The sequence below is a fragment of the Bolinopsis microptera genome, chromosome 1 (assembly GCF_026151205.1).
Source record: "Bolinopsis microptera isolate Bmic1 chromosome 1, MBARI_Bmic_1.0, whole genome shotgun sequence".
NCBI classification, from domain to species: domain Eukaryota; kingdom Metazoa; phylum Ctenophora; class Tentaculata; order Lobata; family Bolinopsidae; genus Bolinopsis; species Bolinopsis microptera.
Genome location: NC_087072.1, coordinates 10,158,736 through 10,172,996, shown reverse-complemented (window position 1 = coordinate 10,172,996; position 14,261 = coordinate 10,158,736). Strand labels below are relative to the sequence as shown.

Sequence of the window (14,261 nt, the reverse complement as noted above, 5' to 3'; positions counted from 1 at the left end):
AATGAAAGCACTCTTACACCGTTCTTGCCTTATTGCGTAACAACTTGAGTCTCCCTTTCCTAGCCCAATTAGAAATGGGCACAGTCTATGATCTAGAGAAGCATTCAACTGAAGTGTTATAGCTTGGGGATGTTTTAAATATTAGGAATGCGGACAATTTTCAAATTTATGATTGCTTTTATTATTTTAGAACACTCCAAATAACTGTACCCAGTTTTGTATTTGTTTTAAATCAGAAACTTTCACAATTTGATCAACCAAAGATTTATTGATAGGATGATAAAAGATGAAAAGAATGTGAAGGGACCAATATTTTCATCATCAAAGCTTCTCCCAGCTTCGGCTACTGTAGCAGGTAAGGACAAAGGACAAAGGTGTGCAAATCTGTAGAGAAAAGCTCAAAATCAACTGGTATTGGACAGGGTCTGACTTTTTATCTGTTTTCTTATATTAGTTAACATTTTTGGACAGTTAAACTCTAAAATCTGAACCCTATTGGCTATTCCTATTAGAGGCATGTAATATACCGTTTGGATTCCTGTACGACCCCACCCAACAAAAGCCGGTCACTCCATCCTCGACAACTGTGAGATGCTCTAATTGCAAAGCTTATATTAACAAGTTCTGCAATGTTACCGAGACATCTTGGAGATGCATATTCTGTAAAAAGGGTAACTTTATTTTATGTATTAGATCCTTGAAACTTTCATTCCAATTAGTCACCACACTTTGAATTTGGTTTCTGAATGATAAGGTTTTTAACCCAATTTCGAACATTTGATAATGAATCGAACACGACTAGCCTCGCTAATTGCATCTCTCATTTCAGACTGCGAAATCGTTGACGAACAACAGATTCCTGAAGAACAGCTCACAAACGAGTCCTATTCCATGGTCATTCCAGTAAGTTCTCAGATCTTCCCTTCGTACTAGATTAACTTAAACGTCACACAAATTTAACTGTCCCATATTGTCTATGAAATCTGTTCCACAAATCTTTTCCGTTGTTATTTAGAACGTGTTTATTCAGGGAGATCAGCCGCTGAGAAAGCACGTACTATTTATTGTTGATGACTACCTGAGCACTGCAGAAAAACTCACCATTTTCAAAAGTATTATCAAGTATGTCGCATTTGGATCTCCCCTCCATTTTATTCTTTCAGTCGATACTATTTCATAAAAGCCCATTGACGTCTTACTTATTGTATGCTAGAAATTCTATGTAATACTCTATTCACAGCCACACACCCCTTTATATCTAACTTATATCTGACTGCCAGGTATCTAGAAACAGCACCAGACAGAACCCTCGTGTCCCTAATTCTTCTCAGCAGTGTAGTTAATGTTTACATGTTGGGCAGGGCTCAGGGGCCTGTCCAGTCGGAAGTCTTCTCCGGTTAGTACCAATAGAATAGTGTGAAATACAAATTCATTTAAGAAAATATATGTATATACAGTAAAACCTCGATTCACCGTATCCCGATTCACCGTAAACCACGATTCACTATACATCTACCCTTTCCCGCAAAATTTAGTTTGATATCACATGTCCAAGTGATCCCTTGAAATACGGGTTGTTAACGCGGGACTCTGTATATCAGTATATATACTGTATATATATACAATATGCATATTGCATATTGTAAATTTCCGAAACTTGAGATTAACCAAACGTTATAAGTCCCCAAGATGTGTAGTTTCCCCCAAAAATGTTATCCTATTCCAAGTATGTAATCGAAATACCTTCTCAGGTGCAATGACCCAGGACCTCTACAAATACTTAACATTCCATGCACGTGACATGATCTGTGATCTGACCACTTCACGCTCATCCCTTCTGGAGACGGTTGAAGACATCTGCTACGGGCTGGAGTGTAAAAGCAATGCTATCGCTAACAACTCCCTCAACAAGAGACGCACTACTAACAGGATGGACAAGGGCGCTCCAAAGTGTTTAGGGTTCATGTTTGAACTCTTACTGTCCATCTTAAATCAGGCAAGTAAATTAGCGAAACATTACAGTTTGCTCAATAATTTATGATGTACACTCTCGCTTAGTTATTAGGCTATTAAGCCTTATGGCAGGTTGGGGCAAGGCAATTAGCCTTCACATGGGTATGATAAGCTATTTTGGATATCCGATGCGATGTATCTTAATTGTAACAAATGTTGGAAAGGAGGCAAAAAGTTGAGAAACCTCCTACATGTAGTGAAACTTTTTTTTATTGCGTAAATTCGTTTCGTTTCTTCATATGATAGAAACCTTTCACCTCGTGAGTCACGAGGTGAATGGTTTTGTTCTGCAGACAAAAGGTCTCACAAGCCGTACTGGCGCAATATTTGAGCTGCAAGAGATATTTTATTTTTTTAAATGAAGTCATCTTTTATGTGTTCGCCAGGCTGACCAGAATTACAATTCAACGAATTCTTTTGTTTTGTGCTGCATTTTGTCCATTTTCGACCGCGCATCATTCCTTTTTATTTATTTATTTAAGATAGATTCTAGATTGGGGAGACCTAGAATGAACTTGTTATCGGTTTTAAGAAGTGATTTAAGTAGTAGAAATTTGCAAATGGACAACTTGCATGAATTGAACGAAATTAGAGATATAGCTGCATGCAACAGATGTTGGGAAAATCTTTTTCAAGGGTACAGTTTACCGCATTAAGGTATTTTTAAGAATCATTTTTGTCGGTAAGATCCTGTTTTATAATAATAAGATAGATCAGTTCGATAGTATGTTGTGGCCAGCTTTTTGTAGTAGCCAGCTTTTTGACTTGTACAGTTGAACCTTTGACTTACCCACATACTTGGTAACAGGGGTGTAGGAATGATTTTCTTCATGGGGGGAAGCCAAAATTTTCGGGCAAGGACAAAAGGAAATAGCGGCATGTGCAGAATCTTGATTTTTCCCATTCTCCGCGACAAATCGCGCATTTTCCTTTAAATCTGATGACCAAATTTGCATATTTTCCTTCAAATCTGCTGGCCAAATATCACGTTTTCTATGAGTATATGAAACCAATCACATCCACAGCCTTCCGAATGTATGTACGGACTTCAGAAAACCGAACAAATATTTTCGGCTCATAATGATCAGGGTAGCATGAAACATGAACAAAAGTAGTTTCCAGAAAAACTATGAAAAATTTTGACTTCTAAAATTTTCGGTCTGAGTCATTCTCGATACGTACCTCTGAAGGCAGAGCTCCCGCTTCCGAGCTCGTATTGCGAAAGGGAGGCCTGCCTTCCGAGATCGCATTACAAATACAAGGGGAAACCCTCGAGTCCAAAATCGTTTATCGAAGGGTAGGTGCGGACTTCGAAAACCGGCTTTTAATGATCAGGGTAACATGAAACATGAACAAAAGTATGTAGTTTCCAGGAAAAAATATTTGACCATTTTTTCCCCAAAAAAGTTGGCCCTTTTTGGCCCCTGGCCCAGATTTTATGGGGGGGCGATACTTCCTACACCCCTGCAGTTGGTTAAATGTTAGTTGTTGAGTATAAAAAACAAGTTTTACCTCCACAACTGTAGTCAAGATCATTATTTAAACAAATTCGAATGATTTTATTTTACAGCCATGTCGACTGGATTAGTAGCAAAGTTGATATTATTAAGAAACTGTTTACACCATTAAAATATTCAAAACCCCTAAAAGAAATCAAGTCATCCTAAAATGGTGATCAGTACAGATCGAGACAGCTAGAGTAAAAATTTGTTTCTCCAAGCAACTCTATCATCGGCTAATATCTTAAGCTTATTAAGATCATTCAAAGAGTTAAGTTTTAAACCTCTACGGGTCAAATCATTCACAATAATCTTGAACAAATTCTTACGATGCGCACCGACGCGCCCTTTACAGTTTGTTGTGACAGCAAACTTTAACGCTAATGCAGCGGGGGAGTCATCAGCACTACGCAAGATATGACCTAGGAGCTTCCACCTTGATTTAGGGACACGATCTGATAGCTTTACTGAGTTACATCTTAGGTATAAGTTTGCATTGGATATTGTTCCATGAGGCCAATAAATGTTCAGTAATGATCTAAGGTGTTTTCTATGGCAAATGTCTAGTTTTTCTAGTGACTTTGCAGTAGGACACCAACTACTGCAATTGTACATGATGATTGATACAATTTGGGCTTCGTATACTGCTATCTTTCTGGTAACGGAGATATTCTGCTGAGACCAGATCTTGGTGAACTTATAGAAGGCATTGTTCCCAGCAATGCATCGAGCAGCTATATCACTTTCACTACACAACAATGACCCAAGAATCTTACTCTTCCGCCAATCTTCATTTCCACGTAACATGGTATCATCACGACCAGGGATTGTTTCCCCAACAGGAGCGAGGAAAACATGGGTAAATTCTGTTTTCTCTGTGTTAATAAACAGGTTAAACTCCTTGAAGACTTCCTTAGCTATTGGTAGGATAGCTTCTAAGGATTCTTTTTCCACGTTCATGAAGTTACAATCATCTGAATACGCTGACTCCAGTGGCATACCTTCTTTTGAAATAGGGGGATTGGGTATGTGTGGGGGAGACTCTGCTAGTCGATGGCGTAGTTCTATAAGAGCTCCTGCAAGGACAAGAGTGAAAAGCTTGCCGGAGAGACTGTCACCTTGAAAGGACCCAAGAAGACTCTCGAATACAGCAGATAGTTCTCCTTCCACTCTGACCTTGAGCATGGTGTTGGTTAAGAGGAGTCTTACTAGTCTGAGGTCGTCGTCTGTGCAACCAGCTTTGACAAGAAGGTCAAGTATTGTTTGGCGTTTGATTGTGTCAAATGCTCGAGACATATCTATGCCCATCTTGTGATACTGGAAGTGTTTACGCGTGACAACCGATATCAACATCCGCTCAGCCCACACTAGATCACCACAACTTCTGCCATGTTTGTACCCCGCCTGCGTGCTACCAGTGAAAGCATCAACTTTGTCTTCAATTCTCTTCAGTACAATCATGGATAATATCTTACGAGCACCATTTGATAGACATAAAGGTCGTAGACTAGTGACAGGACCAGCTGGTTTGCGAGGTTTCGGTAAAGGGGTGATAGTTAAAGTTATTGCAGTTCAAGTCTGCGTGGCCTTAGACTCATCACCCCCAGGGATCCTGCATCAAAATTTCTCCAACCTGTCTGTATCTCCTCCGGCGAAAAACGTGGTTGAAAACACTGCATGGGATAAAGACGAGACATTTGCTACGTGTTTAGACTCCATCTGGGATATGAACCCTAAAGCAGGACTTTTCCATACCTTCACAGCAATGGGAGCTCACAAATGCTGGCTGTATTGCAAAGCCACTTTTAAATGCCAGGCTCTAATATACGAATTCATCAACAGCACATGTTCGTTGTTCAACAGAGATTTTCGAAGCCTCTGGAAGGGTAAAAAAGAGTTACTCCACGTAAGCCTCGTGAAAATGTGCATGGTGAAACAGGAGAATAATGGGTCGGCGTCAGTTGGAGCAAGCATACCAGAAATAATATCTCTTAGTCAATCTGGGATTGGGTTTTTGATCCAGCAAGGTGAATATACATTGATCAAGATGGATTGTTTATGTAAACGAGAAAAGTCGAAAAGAAAAATTATATCCGATGACGAGGAAATCTATCGTGTGAGCTGGGAGCCTTGCAAGAGAGGTAAAAGATGGCTTCTGAAGGCAGTACTAGGGATGGGAATTGATCTGTATCAAATCTCCCTTGCAGACGAGCCTGACATGTGTTTAGATGTTGATGTCGAACGTGATAGCGAATATGACCCGTTGAATCAAGCTATCGTGTCCAAATGTAGGGATGTTTTCTTAACGGAAGAGGATCCACAAATAATGTTAATAATGGCCACCAGGGATGATGGCACTAAACACTCAATTTTCTCAATTTCAAGCATTATCGGAGATAAACAACTTACCATTCTCTTTACCGGTAATAACATCGATAATAATGCTGATTCCCTGCAAAGAATATCTTTTATGGACCCCATGTTTTTCAACCAGACTGAAGAACCGCCTTTCTGTGCCCTGTCGCAGTTCTATACACATCATGGCAAAGTCCGGAACAAAGATAATTTCCCCTTCTTCCTTCGTGGGTCCAAAGTGGAGATACAGTGTGACCAGGGCTACGGTGTGAAGTGTCACAACTTCTCAGCACTGCAAACTCTGAAATGTGACAAAGATGCGAAACCACTCCCCTGCAGACGGATCATCCCAAAGAAGTCTTGCGGAGGAAAAAACGCAGATAAGGAACTGTTACACGTGGTGTTCAAGATGCTGGCAATCTTCAGCCCCATTGTTGCACTGATACTACTGGTGGTCCTTATGATGCTAAAGAGGAAGACAGGAAATGACGAGAACGAGAAAAAGGAGGTGACAGCTTCACAATTAAATGGATTATAGGGAGTAGGTATCACGGAGGCTGAAATTTCATCTTGATGCATATTATAAGTTTTTTGAAAAGTGTTTAAACTTTTAAGACAACTTCTTGGATAGCTATGTGCTAAAAAACGCTCTAACATTTCTCGCAATTACGGGATGCGATGATACATAACAGAACATTTGATGTTAGGGATACATGTAAATATTATATGTAATATTATATTTCGTAAGTCAGCCGAGTAATCGGGCTGATTTATATGTATAGTTAAATGATAAATTAAAGTATTTATAAAACGCTTCGACAATAACTTACTCCAAAAAAGATATACCTGTATATTTGAAACGTGACCATAATATGAAGTGAACTAATTTTAACTTATCAGCAACTAGATTATCAAAGTAATCTGTGAACGATCCCTTTAAATGTAAATCATAGTCTCAATGGTTTTTGTTTTTATTGATTATTTTGCTATTTTCAGTCAAAATTCCACAATGATGATTTTGTTGGTACTAACATAATGGCCTAATGCTTTTTTTCGGTAATCATGTTTATTTTTGTTGAATTGTTCTAGAGACTTCGTGATTAAGTTTCAGAAAATGTTGGAAATAGATTTAAAATTGTTTTTTGTTGATTTTTTAAAGAGATTTTTTATTATGTTTCCAATAATGTCGGAGAATAGCTGAAATGTGTCATTTTCCTTAGAGCATTCAATAATTCGATTAATCAACCCAAGGACATCTTCAATCATGACTATTAAATTATAACAGCAATTCTGATGTGTGCATCTGACATCGATATTAGGTAGCCATACGATAAACGAAGCTAAGCGGATTATTCATATTTCGTAGATTGTATAAACAATAAGGCATGTGATACGATTTGCTCCCAAATTATATTCACCAATTTAAGCATAGATGTTAACCACGTACTGGTACTTTGGTTGTAGTGGATATGAGGTATCGAGTAGTCCTCGGAGATAATTACCATCTATTATCTATGATTTCAGGACACGAAATTGGAAGCAGTAAAGCACATGATAATTTTCAACGGAGGGGAACTCCCACAACCAAACCTGCCAGACTCAGCTCGGACTGAACAAAACAAACAATATTTTGCCAGGTGAAATCTCTATTAACAATTCTAAATATAAAGAGTTTTAAAAGTGGTAAACTGACAGCTGCGATGAGGTTAATTATTTACTGAATTGTTCATTATTTACTAAATTGTTCATTATATTGATCGTAGTGAGGATAACAAATTCTCCTCAGCCTGGGTGTATCTCTATCTAAAACTAAAGCTGCTGCACATTTGTACTGTTTGGGAAATGCAGTGTATGGTATTGAAAGAATGGCTCCTCTGGTGGAGAATTGTGGAGGATCAATCATGTGGCAAAATGTGAGGGTTAGGTTCTGTTGACAAATTTATTCGCATCATTTTATCATTTTGCTATTTTATCAATATTTCTAATATTTCACCATGATATGTATATGATAGATTGGAAGGGTTCAATGGATTTAGAGTTTCACGATTATTCTTAAAATCGCAGGATATTTCCGGGGATATGAGCAGAGAAATAGCAAAGTGTATAGAGAAAACTATTGGTTACGACTGTGTCATCAGACTGCAAACAACCTCAAATGTTACGTTATCACAGGTGCAGTTTCATTTTTGTTAGAATTTTACTACTTAACCAACGTTCTTAGCTTTCTTGAGAGTTTTTTAGTACTAAATGTTATTTCAAATTGATTTAACCCCATAAAGTATGGCAAGATACTTCGGCGCCAAAGCCAAAACATGAGACTGTTTTACCAAGTTGAAATTGTTAATATGTTGTTTAATTAATGTATCAATATGACTTAATAAATGATCCACCCTAGATTGCAGGTGCAACCCAAGAAAGCAGTCTGTTCACTAAAAGATACCCTGTCCTCACTCAAGACAAGAAGTTTTGGGCTTCGTTCTTAATTTCCAGCAGAATAAACACACAGCCCATTTTCCTACAGTGTACTAACTCTTACACCGACACTGTCATGTGCGCCAAGGTTAGAATTTTTTTCCGTGTTTGTTATTCTTTCTGGTCGTTTGTGAACACGGGGATAAGTTGTGAATCTATCTGAGTCTAATTAATTTGCTTGATGAATGTCATGATGGAACTTTATTGTAAATATACATATTGTACTTTACAGAATACTTTATTGTGAATATACATATTATTATTATATTATACTTTACAGAATACTTTATTGTGAATATACACATTGTACTTTACAGAATACTTTATTGTGAATTATATACATATTGTACTTTACAGAATACTTTATTTTAAATATGCATATTGTACTTTACAGAATATTTTATTGTAAATATGCATATTGTACTTTACAGAACACTTTATTGTAAATATACATATTGTACTTTACAGAATACTTTATTGTGAATATACATAATACATCTACTCATAGCTTTCTTGGAACATCATGTTTTGAAACTCTATTTTAACGATAGTTGACATTTTGAATTGAGTAAAGTTTCGATAATGTCTTAATAACTTCCCGCTCAGGTAACACATGTGAGTACAGTGAGATACGACTGTGTCGTAGATCACGAGGAGATCATGTGCGCCATGTGTCCGGACACCGTGTTCGCGCTCTGCGCGCGACACCACCTACAAGCGCTGGATCAGCGTAAGGAGAACTCGGACGCACTTGTGGAGCAGGCTCATCAGCTGGTGACGAACTCAGAGACAGCAGTCCAGCATACGGTAAAAGCGCTGATCGAGGAGTACTTGGAGAAGTTGTACTTCCTGTTACACGGTCCTATTATTAGTCGCATGCTCCAGCAGAGGTTACTGGGAAATTGGGGAGATTCTTTAAGTTATCATTGTGGTTCCATAGATCGAGTTGGAATCAATTTATTCCTTCAACTTTAATTCTTTAGGTTCACCCCCAAAAAGTATCTACTACTTTATGAACAAAATATTTCAGGGATCTTCAATATTATTTGTTACACTTGCTGTCACGCGCTAGTGTTACAGCAGTGTCACATCTCGTCAAAGCCAAGCTATATCAACTATCATACTGTACCGAGGTTAAAAACCTTCTTTAACTTAAAAACTTTATTTCACTGTGTTATTTTATGTGTTTCGACTGAATGTTCAAGGTGTCGAATGTGAAACCAGATCAGTAGTGCATCAGTACAGTGGTTCTTCAACACTTAAACTTCATTTCCCCACAGGCTGGATCGACAGAGTTAAGAATATCGGAATACCCTCCTGTAACATTGGCTCTTAGATCAGATAAAGCAGTTGTCCTGGATACGATGACTGATATCTATATCTGGATAGGATCAAAAGTACAGGTAAATACTCGTGATCGCTGATTTTTCATAATTTCATAATTTCTCTCCCATTTTCAGTTTTTGAAGAAGAAGTTTCCAGGACCAAAATTTTACAGTTTTTACTGAATTTCTCACCCGGAACTTATAAGTCAGTCAATTATAAATGGCATATGATACGATTGAGGTGCTGGAAGTTTGATTTCGGTCGGAGGAAGTAGAAAGTTTAACAAAACGAAAATTCATATTTTCCAATTTCTGTCCCATTTTAAAATATGAAAATTTCTGAACACAAATTTGACAGATTGGATGACATTTTTGCCCAGAGACCAATTAGTCAGTTAATTGATGATGGTATGAAACCAAATTAAGGTCCTGGAAGTCAAAATCCCGAAGAAAATTTGAAAATCAGATTATCCCATTAAAATTGCTTGGGGCGTATTACAGTAGCCAACTTCAGCCCATGTTAACTTCGAGCGAAGTTGTTTTACGTGGTGGTGATTGTCAGGGACCCGCAGTAATGGGGCAAGAGGGTCTTAATTAGCTAAAATTTAGCCTTTGTAAATTCTGAACATTCTCTAATACAACACAACGTAATAACGTCACCAACACATAAACAGACTTCAGGCGACGTTAATATTATATTGGCTAAAGTTGGTTACATCTTGGTTAAATAAAGGATTATTGTACACATAATATGCACGTTTCACACGTTAATTAATATTATGCCTGTAACATGTCAAAATTGACCAGTTTGGACACTCTCAGTCCGACACGATACCCTCAGAATAAGAAAGAAGAGCTGTTGGAACAAGCTAAATTGTTTGTGGAGCAGCTCACTGCTGACAGATTCCCTGTACCTTCTCGTGCAGTTCTATTGGACGACACAGCCTCAAACAGGTGAGTTATACCGCTGTTCTGTGAGTGAGCCTGTTCTGTGAGTTAGCCTGTCAAACAGTTCCTCGAATATGCTTATAATTTTATCGCACCGAGCTCGTACTGAATCAGTCCTGTTAAACTTAATTTCTACTTAAGGGGGGGGTTCACCCTGATTTTTTTGTGAAACTTGGTTTCGAGATAGCAGTTGACCAACAAACTAGGGCCGGTGAACGAACTTTTGAGGGGGTCCCGGACCCCAACCGCCAAACGGTGCCCGCGGGGCAGCCACACCCATATTTGGTCCAAATTAGGCCCAATTTAGCCAAATACCCTGGACATGCCCAAAACCCAGATTTTAGGTGCTCTACTTGTAGCTAGTGGTCTCCTGAACTCGTATATGAATTTTCATCAAGATTGGACAAAACTTTACTGAGTTATGAGCCAAAAACCATATGACCATATTTGGGCATACGCACCAAATTTGATCGATTTTGGCCCATAAATTGGTCAAATATCAATATTTTTGAATGAAACCAACTTTATATGAAAGGTAAGCCTATACTACACATTCTCTATGATTATCAGCTCAATATCTAACTAACTGTGGATTCTGTGTTTAAATAATCGCAAAAAATGAACAAAACCGCCCATATCTCAGTTCGCAATATTTGCAAAACTGATTTCGCTCAAAACAATAGAACTCAATAGGGTTTCAATATTTTCACATGAAATTTTCAGAATCAACGTAGAATCGCATTTCGACTTTAAGTTTTGTATTGGAATTTTGAGTTAGGCCTTTAAAAAAATTTGGCGGCCAAATTCTGAAAAATGCCAGGCAAATTTTGGAATTTGGCCGCCAAATTTTTTTAAAGGCCTAACTCAAAATTTCAATACAAAACTTAAGGTCAAAATGCGATTCTACGTTGATTCTGAAAATTTCATGTAAAAATATTGACACCCTATTGAGTTCTATTGTTTTGAGCGAAATCAGTTTTGCAAATATCGCGAACTGAGATATGGGCGGTTTTGTTCATTTTTTGCGATTATTTAAACACCGAATCCACAGTTAGTTAGATACTGAGCTGATAATAATAGAGAATGTGTAGTATAGGCTTACCTTTCATATAAAGTTGGTTTCATTCAAAAATATTGATATTTGACCAATTTATGGGCCAAAATCGATCAAATTTGGTGCGTATGCCCAAATATGGTCATATGGTTTTTGGCTCATAACTCGGTCATTTTTTGTCCGATCTTTATGAAAATTCATATACGAGTTCAGGAGACCACTAGCTACAAGTAGAGCACCTAAAATCTGGTTTTTGGGCATGTTCAGGCTATTTGGCTAAATTGGGCCTAATTTGGACCAAATATGGGCGTGGCTGCTATCTCGAAACCAAGTTTCACAAAAAAATCAGGGTGAACCCCCCCCCCCCCCCCCCCCCCTTAATGAAACATTAAGCTGAGCTTTTAAAAAAACCAAGGAGTATCGTTGTTTCTCGAAGAATTTGACTGTTGGCGAAGGTCTACATAGATAGTCAAGATAGGAAGTAGGATACTCCTAAAACTTAAGTATTGGAACACTGTATACTATACACTGTATAGATCTGCTGACACTAACAAATTATTTCAGATTTGTTGATTGTTATTTGATGCCTTTACATAAGGACAGCCTGGATATGCAACTCTCTATTCTCCCCGAATTAAAAGGTAGCTATTTCTTTAAGAAAATCTTTTCAATGGTCCTTGCCATGGCAGGTATCGTCTAACATGCTCAAACATCGACTCATTCTATTATGTTTTCCTAATAACAATTTGTGACGGATTTTAAACAGAAAATATTGCAATTTTCAGAAATAAGTGCTGAAGATCTGCGTCAACTAAGCTATAAGTTCCAGCATGTAACGTTAAAATCGTTTAACCAATGGCTCGAGGAAGTAAGACTCCTCGTAACACCTTCTTTAACATATAAGACCTGAACTGACATGGAGAAAAATATTTTAACATTTCATGTAATCAACGTTTTATGTATTTTTGAAAGCTGTGTTATAATATTTAAATATTTAATTTATTTTATGAATTTATAAATACTGAAACATTATAAACTTTATTTACTGAATTAAATTTTGATTATTAACGAGTGAACATTGACGATTATTGATTACAAGTCTATGTTAACATTTAGACATATCCCTTACAAATACGTTATATGTTGCAGCCTACGTTTGCTACATTTTTATTTTTACTGCGAAAACCAGTTTACTCTCCGCTGAATATGTAACATAATGAGTAATGTTGTGTGTTAATCTAAACTGATACTTAAACTGATATTTACGTATATATGCATCGTTTTTTAGTTGTCTTTTTTTTCGTAAAAATTTCAAAGGTTTATAGTCCGTTATATGTTAATGTCATCCAAAAAACAGTACTTGGCAACAAACAGAAGATACATTTCGCAACCTCCAACAGTCTCTCAATAAACTCCTCCATTTGATTGATCAACCTGTTGACAATCAACCAGTTAATCGAACAAGGATGAAGGAATCTAATGACTGAATTCAGATCGAGGCTTTAGCCTTTAAAACATAGGAATAGTGAAAGAGTTCTCTTCATGAAGGACATATGGCGATTTTGGGGTTTTTACCGAATGCTTGAGAAGCAGAGCCCTACACTGACACATTACACTCAGGGGTCGTTCACATATTAGTATTACGTAATCAGCCTAGGGGGGAGGGGGTTTCCAAATGCTTACGGTTGATTACGGGGGGGAGGGTTTTGGTCGTTGATTACGTAATCAAAATTTTCTTTTTTAGTTCCCTCTAGAATAATATAACAATTTGACAATATTTTAATTCAAATTCCACTCAATTTCACCCTGATAGTGATTAAAAAAATTTTAAATGTTTAGAAAGTTTAGAAAAAGTAGTTTAGAAGGTGATTGGCCGAATATCAATCAGAAATTTGTATTAATTTTCAACCATTTGTAGCATAACGCATGTCCTTACTTTTAGCTTCAATAAATGAATTGTAATTGATGCACCTTTGTGAATTGTTCAAATAAAGCAATCTTAATCTAAGTTAGATTAAGAAATTGAGTGGAATTTGAATTAAAATATTGTCAAATTGTTATATTATTCTAACTGTAACCTTGTAGCGCGATGCACTACTGGGTCGCGCGCGCATCAAATAATGCTTCTCGCATCTATCTTCGGTAGATCGGCGAGATGCACCACTGTGCCTCACCGAGCTGCGAAGGATTGACATCGTGAATCAAACTGTAACCAAGATCATTACTGGGCCGCGCTCCGCCTGTCATTCCGCCTAATCTCTATTAGTATTAATGAACATGATAGCCTGTACTGAGGTCCCTTGTCATACGTTGTATGACCCGCCGCGCACGAAGTGCGCGGCTCGGCCCCCTGTATCGTCAGGACCATAGTGAAACGACCGTGGGGGTCGCAACGTGAGACAAAAGGTCCTCAGGTAAAGCCATGCCAAATATAAATTTTAATTATCAATCCTACGTGCTGCGCGTTACAGTTACACGGTAGAATATTTGTAGATTCTATTCGTGCTCAAAATAATACTCGACGATAAATTGATTTGACCATTATTAATGATCTGGCCCGGCGCGCGCTACTTCGTAGCTCGTGTCATCGAGAAG

At 37.7% G+C, this 14,261-nt stretch overlaps 2 protein-coding genes across 4 annotated transcripts in view; both read left to right on the top strand.

Moving 5' to 3' along the window:
• The window catches only part of LOC134812298 (uncharacterized), a 42,479-nt gene that overhangs the window by 26,007 nt on the left and 2,211 nt on the right, over positions 1–14,261 (top strand). The gene's annotated exons all lie outside the window — the stretch shown is intronic.
• On the top strand, positions 270–12,937 carry LOC134812528 (uncharacterized). 2 transcript variants are annotated; one of them, XM_063820004.1, is made up of 16 exons: positions 270–355; positions 513–671; positions 830–903; positions 1,031–1,122; positions 1,281–1,396; positions 1,752–1,996; positions 7,392–7,504; positions 7,654–7,780; positions 7,932–8,039; positions 8,263–8,427; positions 8,946–9,229; positions 9,370–9,472; positions 9,620–9,742; positions 10,506–10,618; positions 12,231–12,307; positions 12,452–12,937. In XM_063820004.1, the coding sequence occupies exons 1-16, from the start codon at positions 277–279 to the stop codon at positions 12,574–12,576; spliced, it is 2,103 nt and encodes a 700-aa protein (XP_063676074.1). In that variant the 5' UTR covers positions 270–276; the 3' UTR covers positions 12,577–12,937. The 2 variants fall into 2 exon arrangements, with proteins under 2 accessions (XP_063676074.1, XP_063676084.1); XM_063820014.1 differs by lacking the exons at positions 270–355; positions 513–671 and having other exon boundaries at positions 716–903; positions 7,654–7,786; positions 12,452–12,652.

Excerpts from the sequence above, each read along its gene's own strand:
- LOC134812528 (XM_063820004.1), top strand. The coding sequence starts at position 277 with ATGATAAAAGATGAAAAGAATGTGAAGGGACCAATATTTTCATCATCA. Across the intron at positions 672-829 it reads ATGCATATTCTGTAAAAAGG|ACTGCGAAATCGTTGACGAA; the intron begins GTAACTTTATTT and ends CTCTCATTTCAG. Across the intron at positions 7,781-7,931 it reads GATCAATCATGTGGCAAAAT|GATATTTCCGGGGATATGAG; the intron begins GTGAGGGTTAGG and ends TTAAAATCGCAG.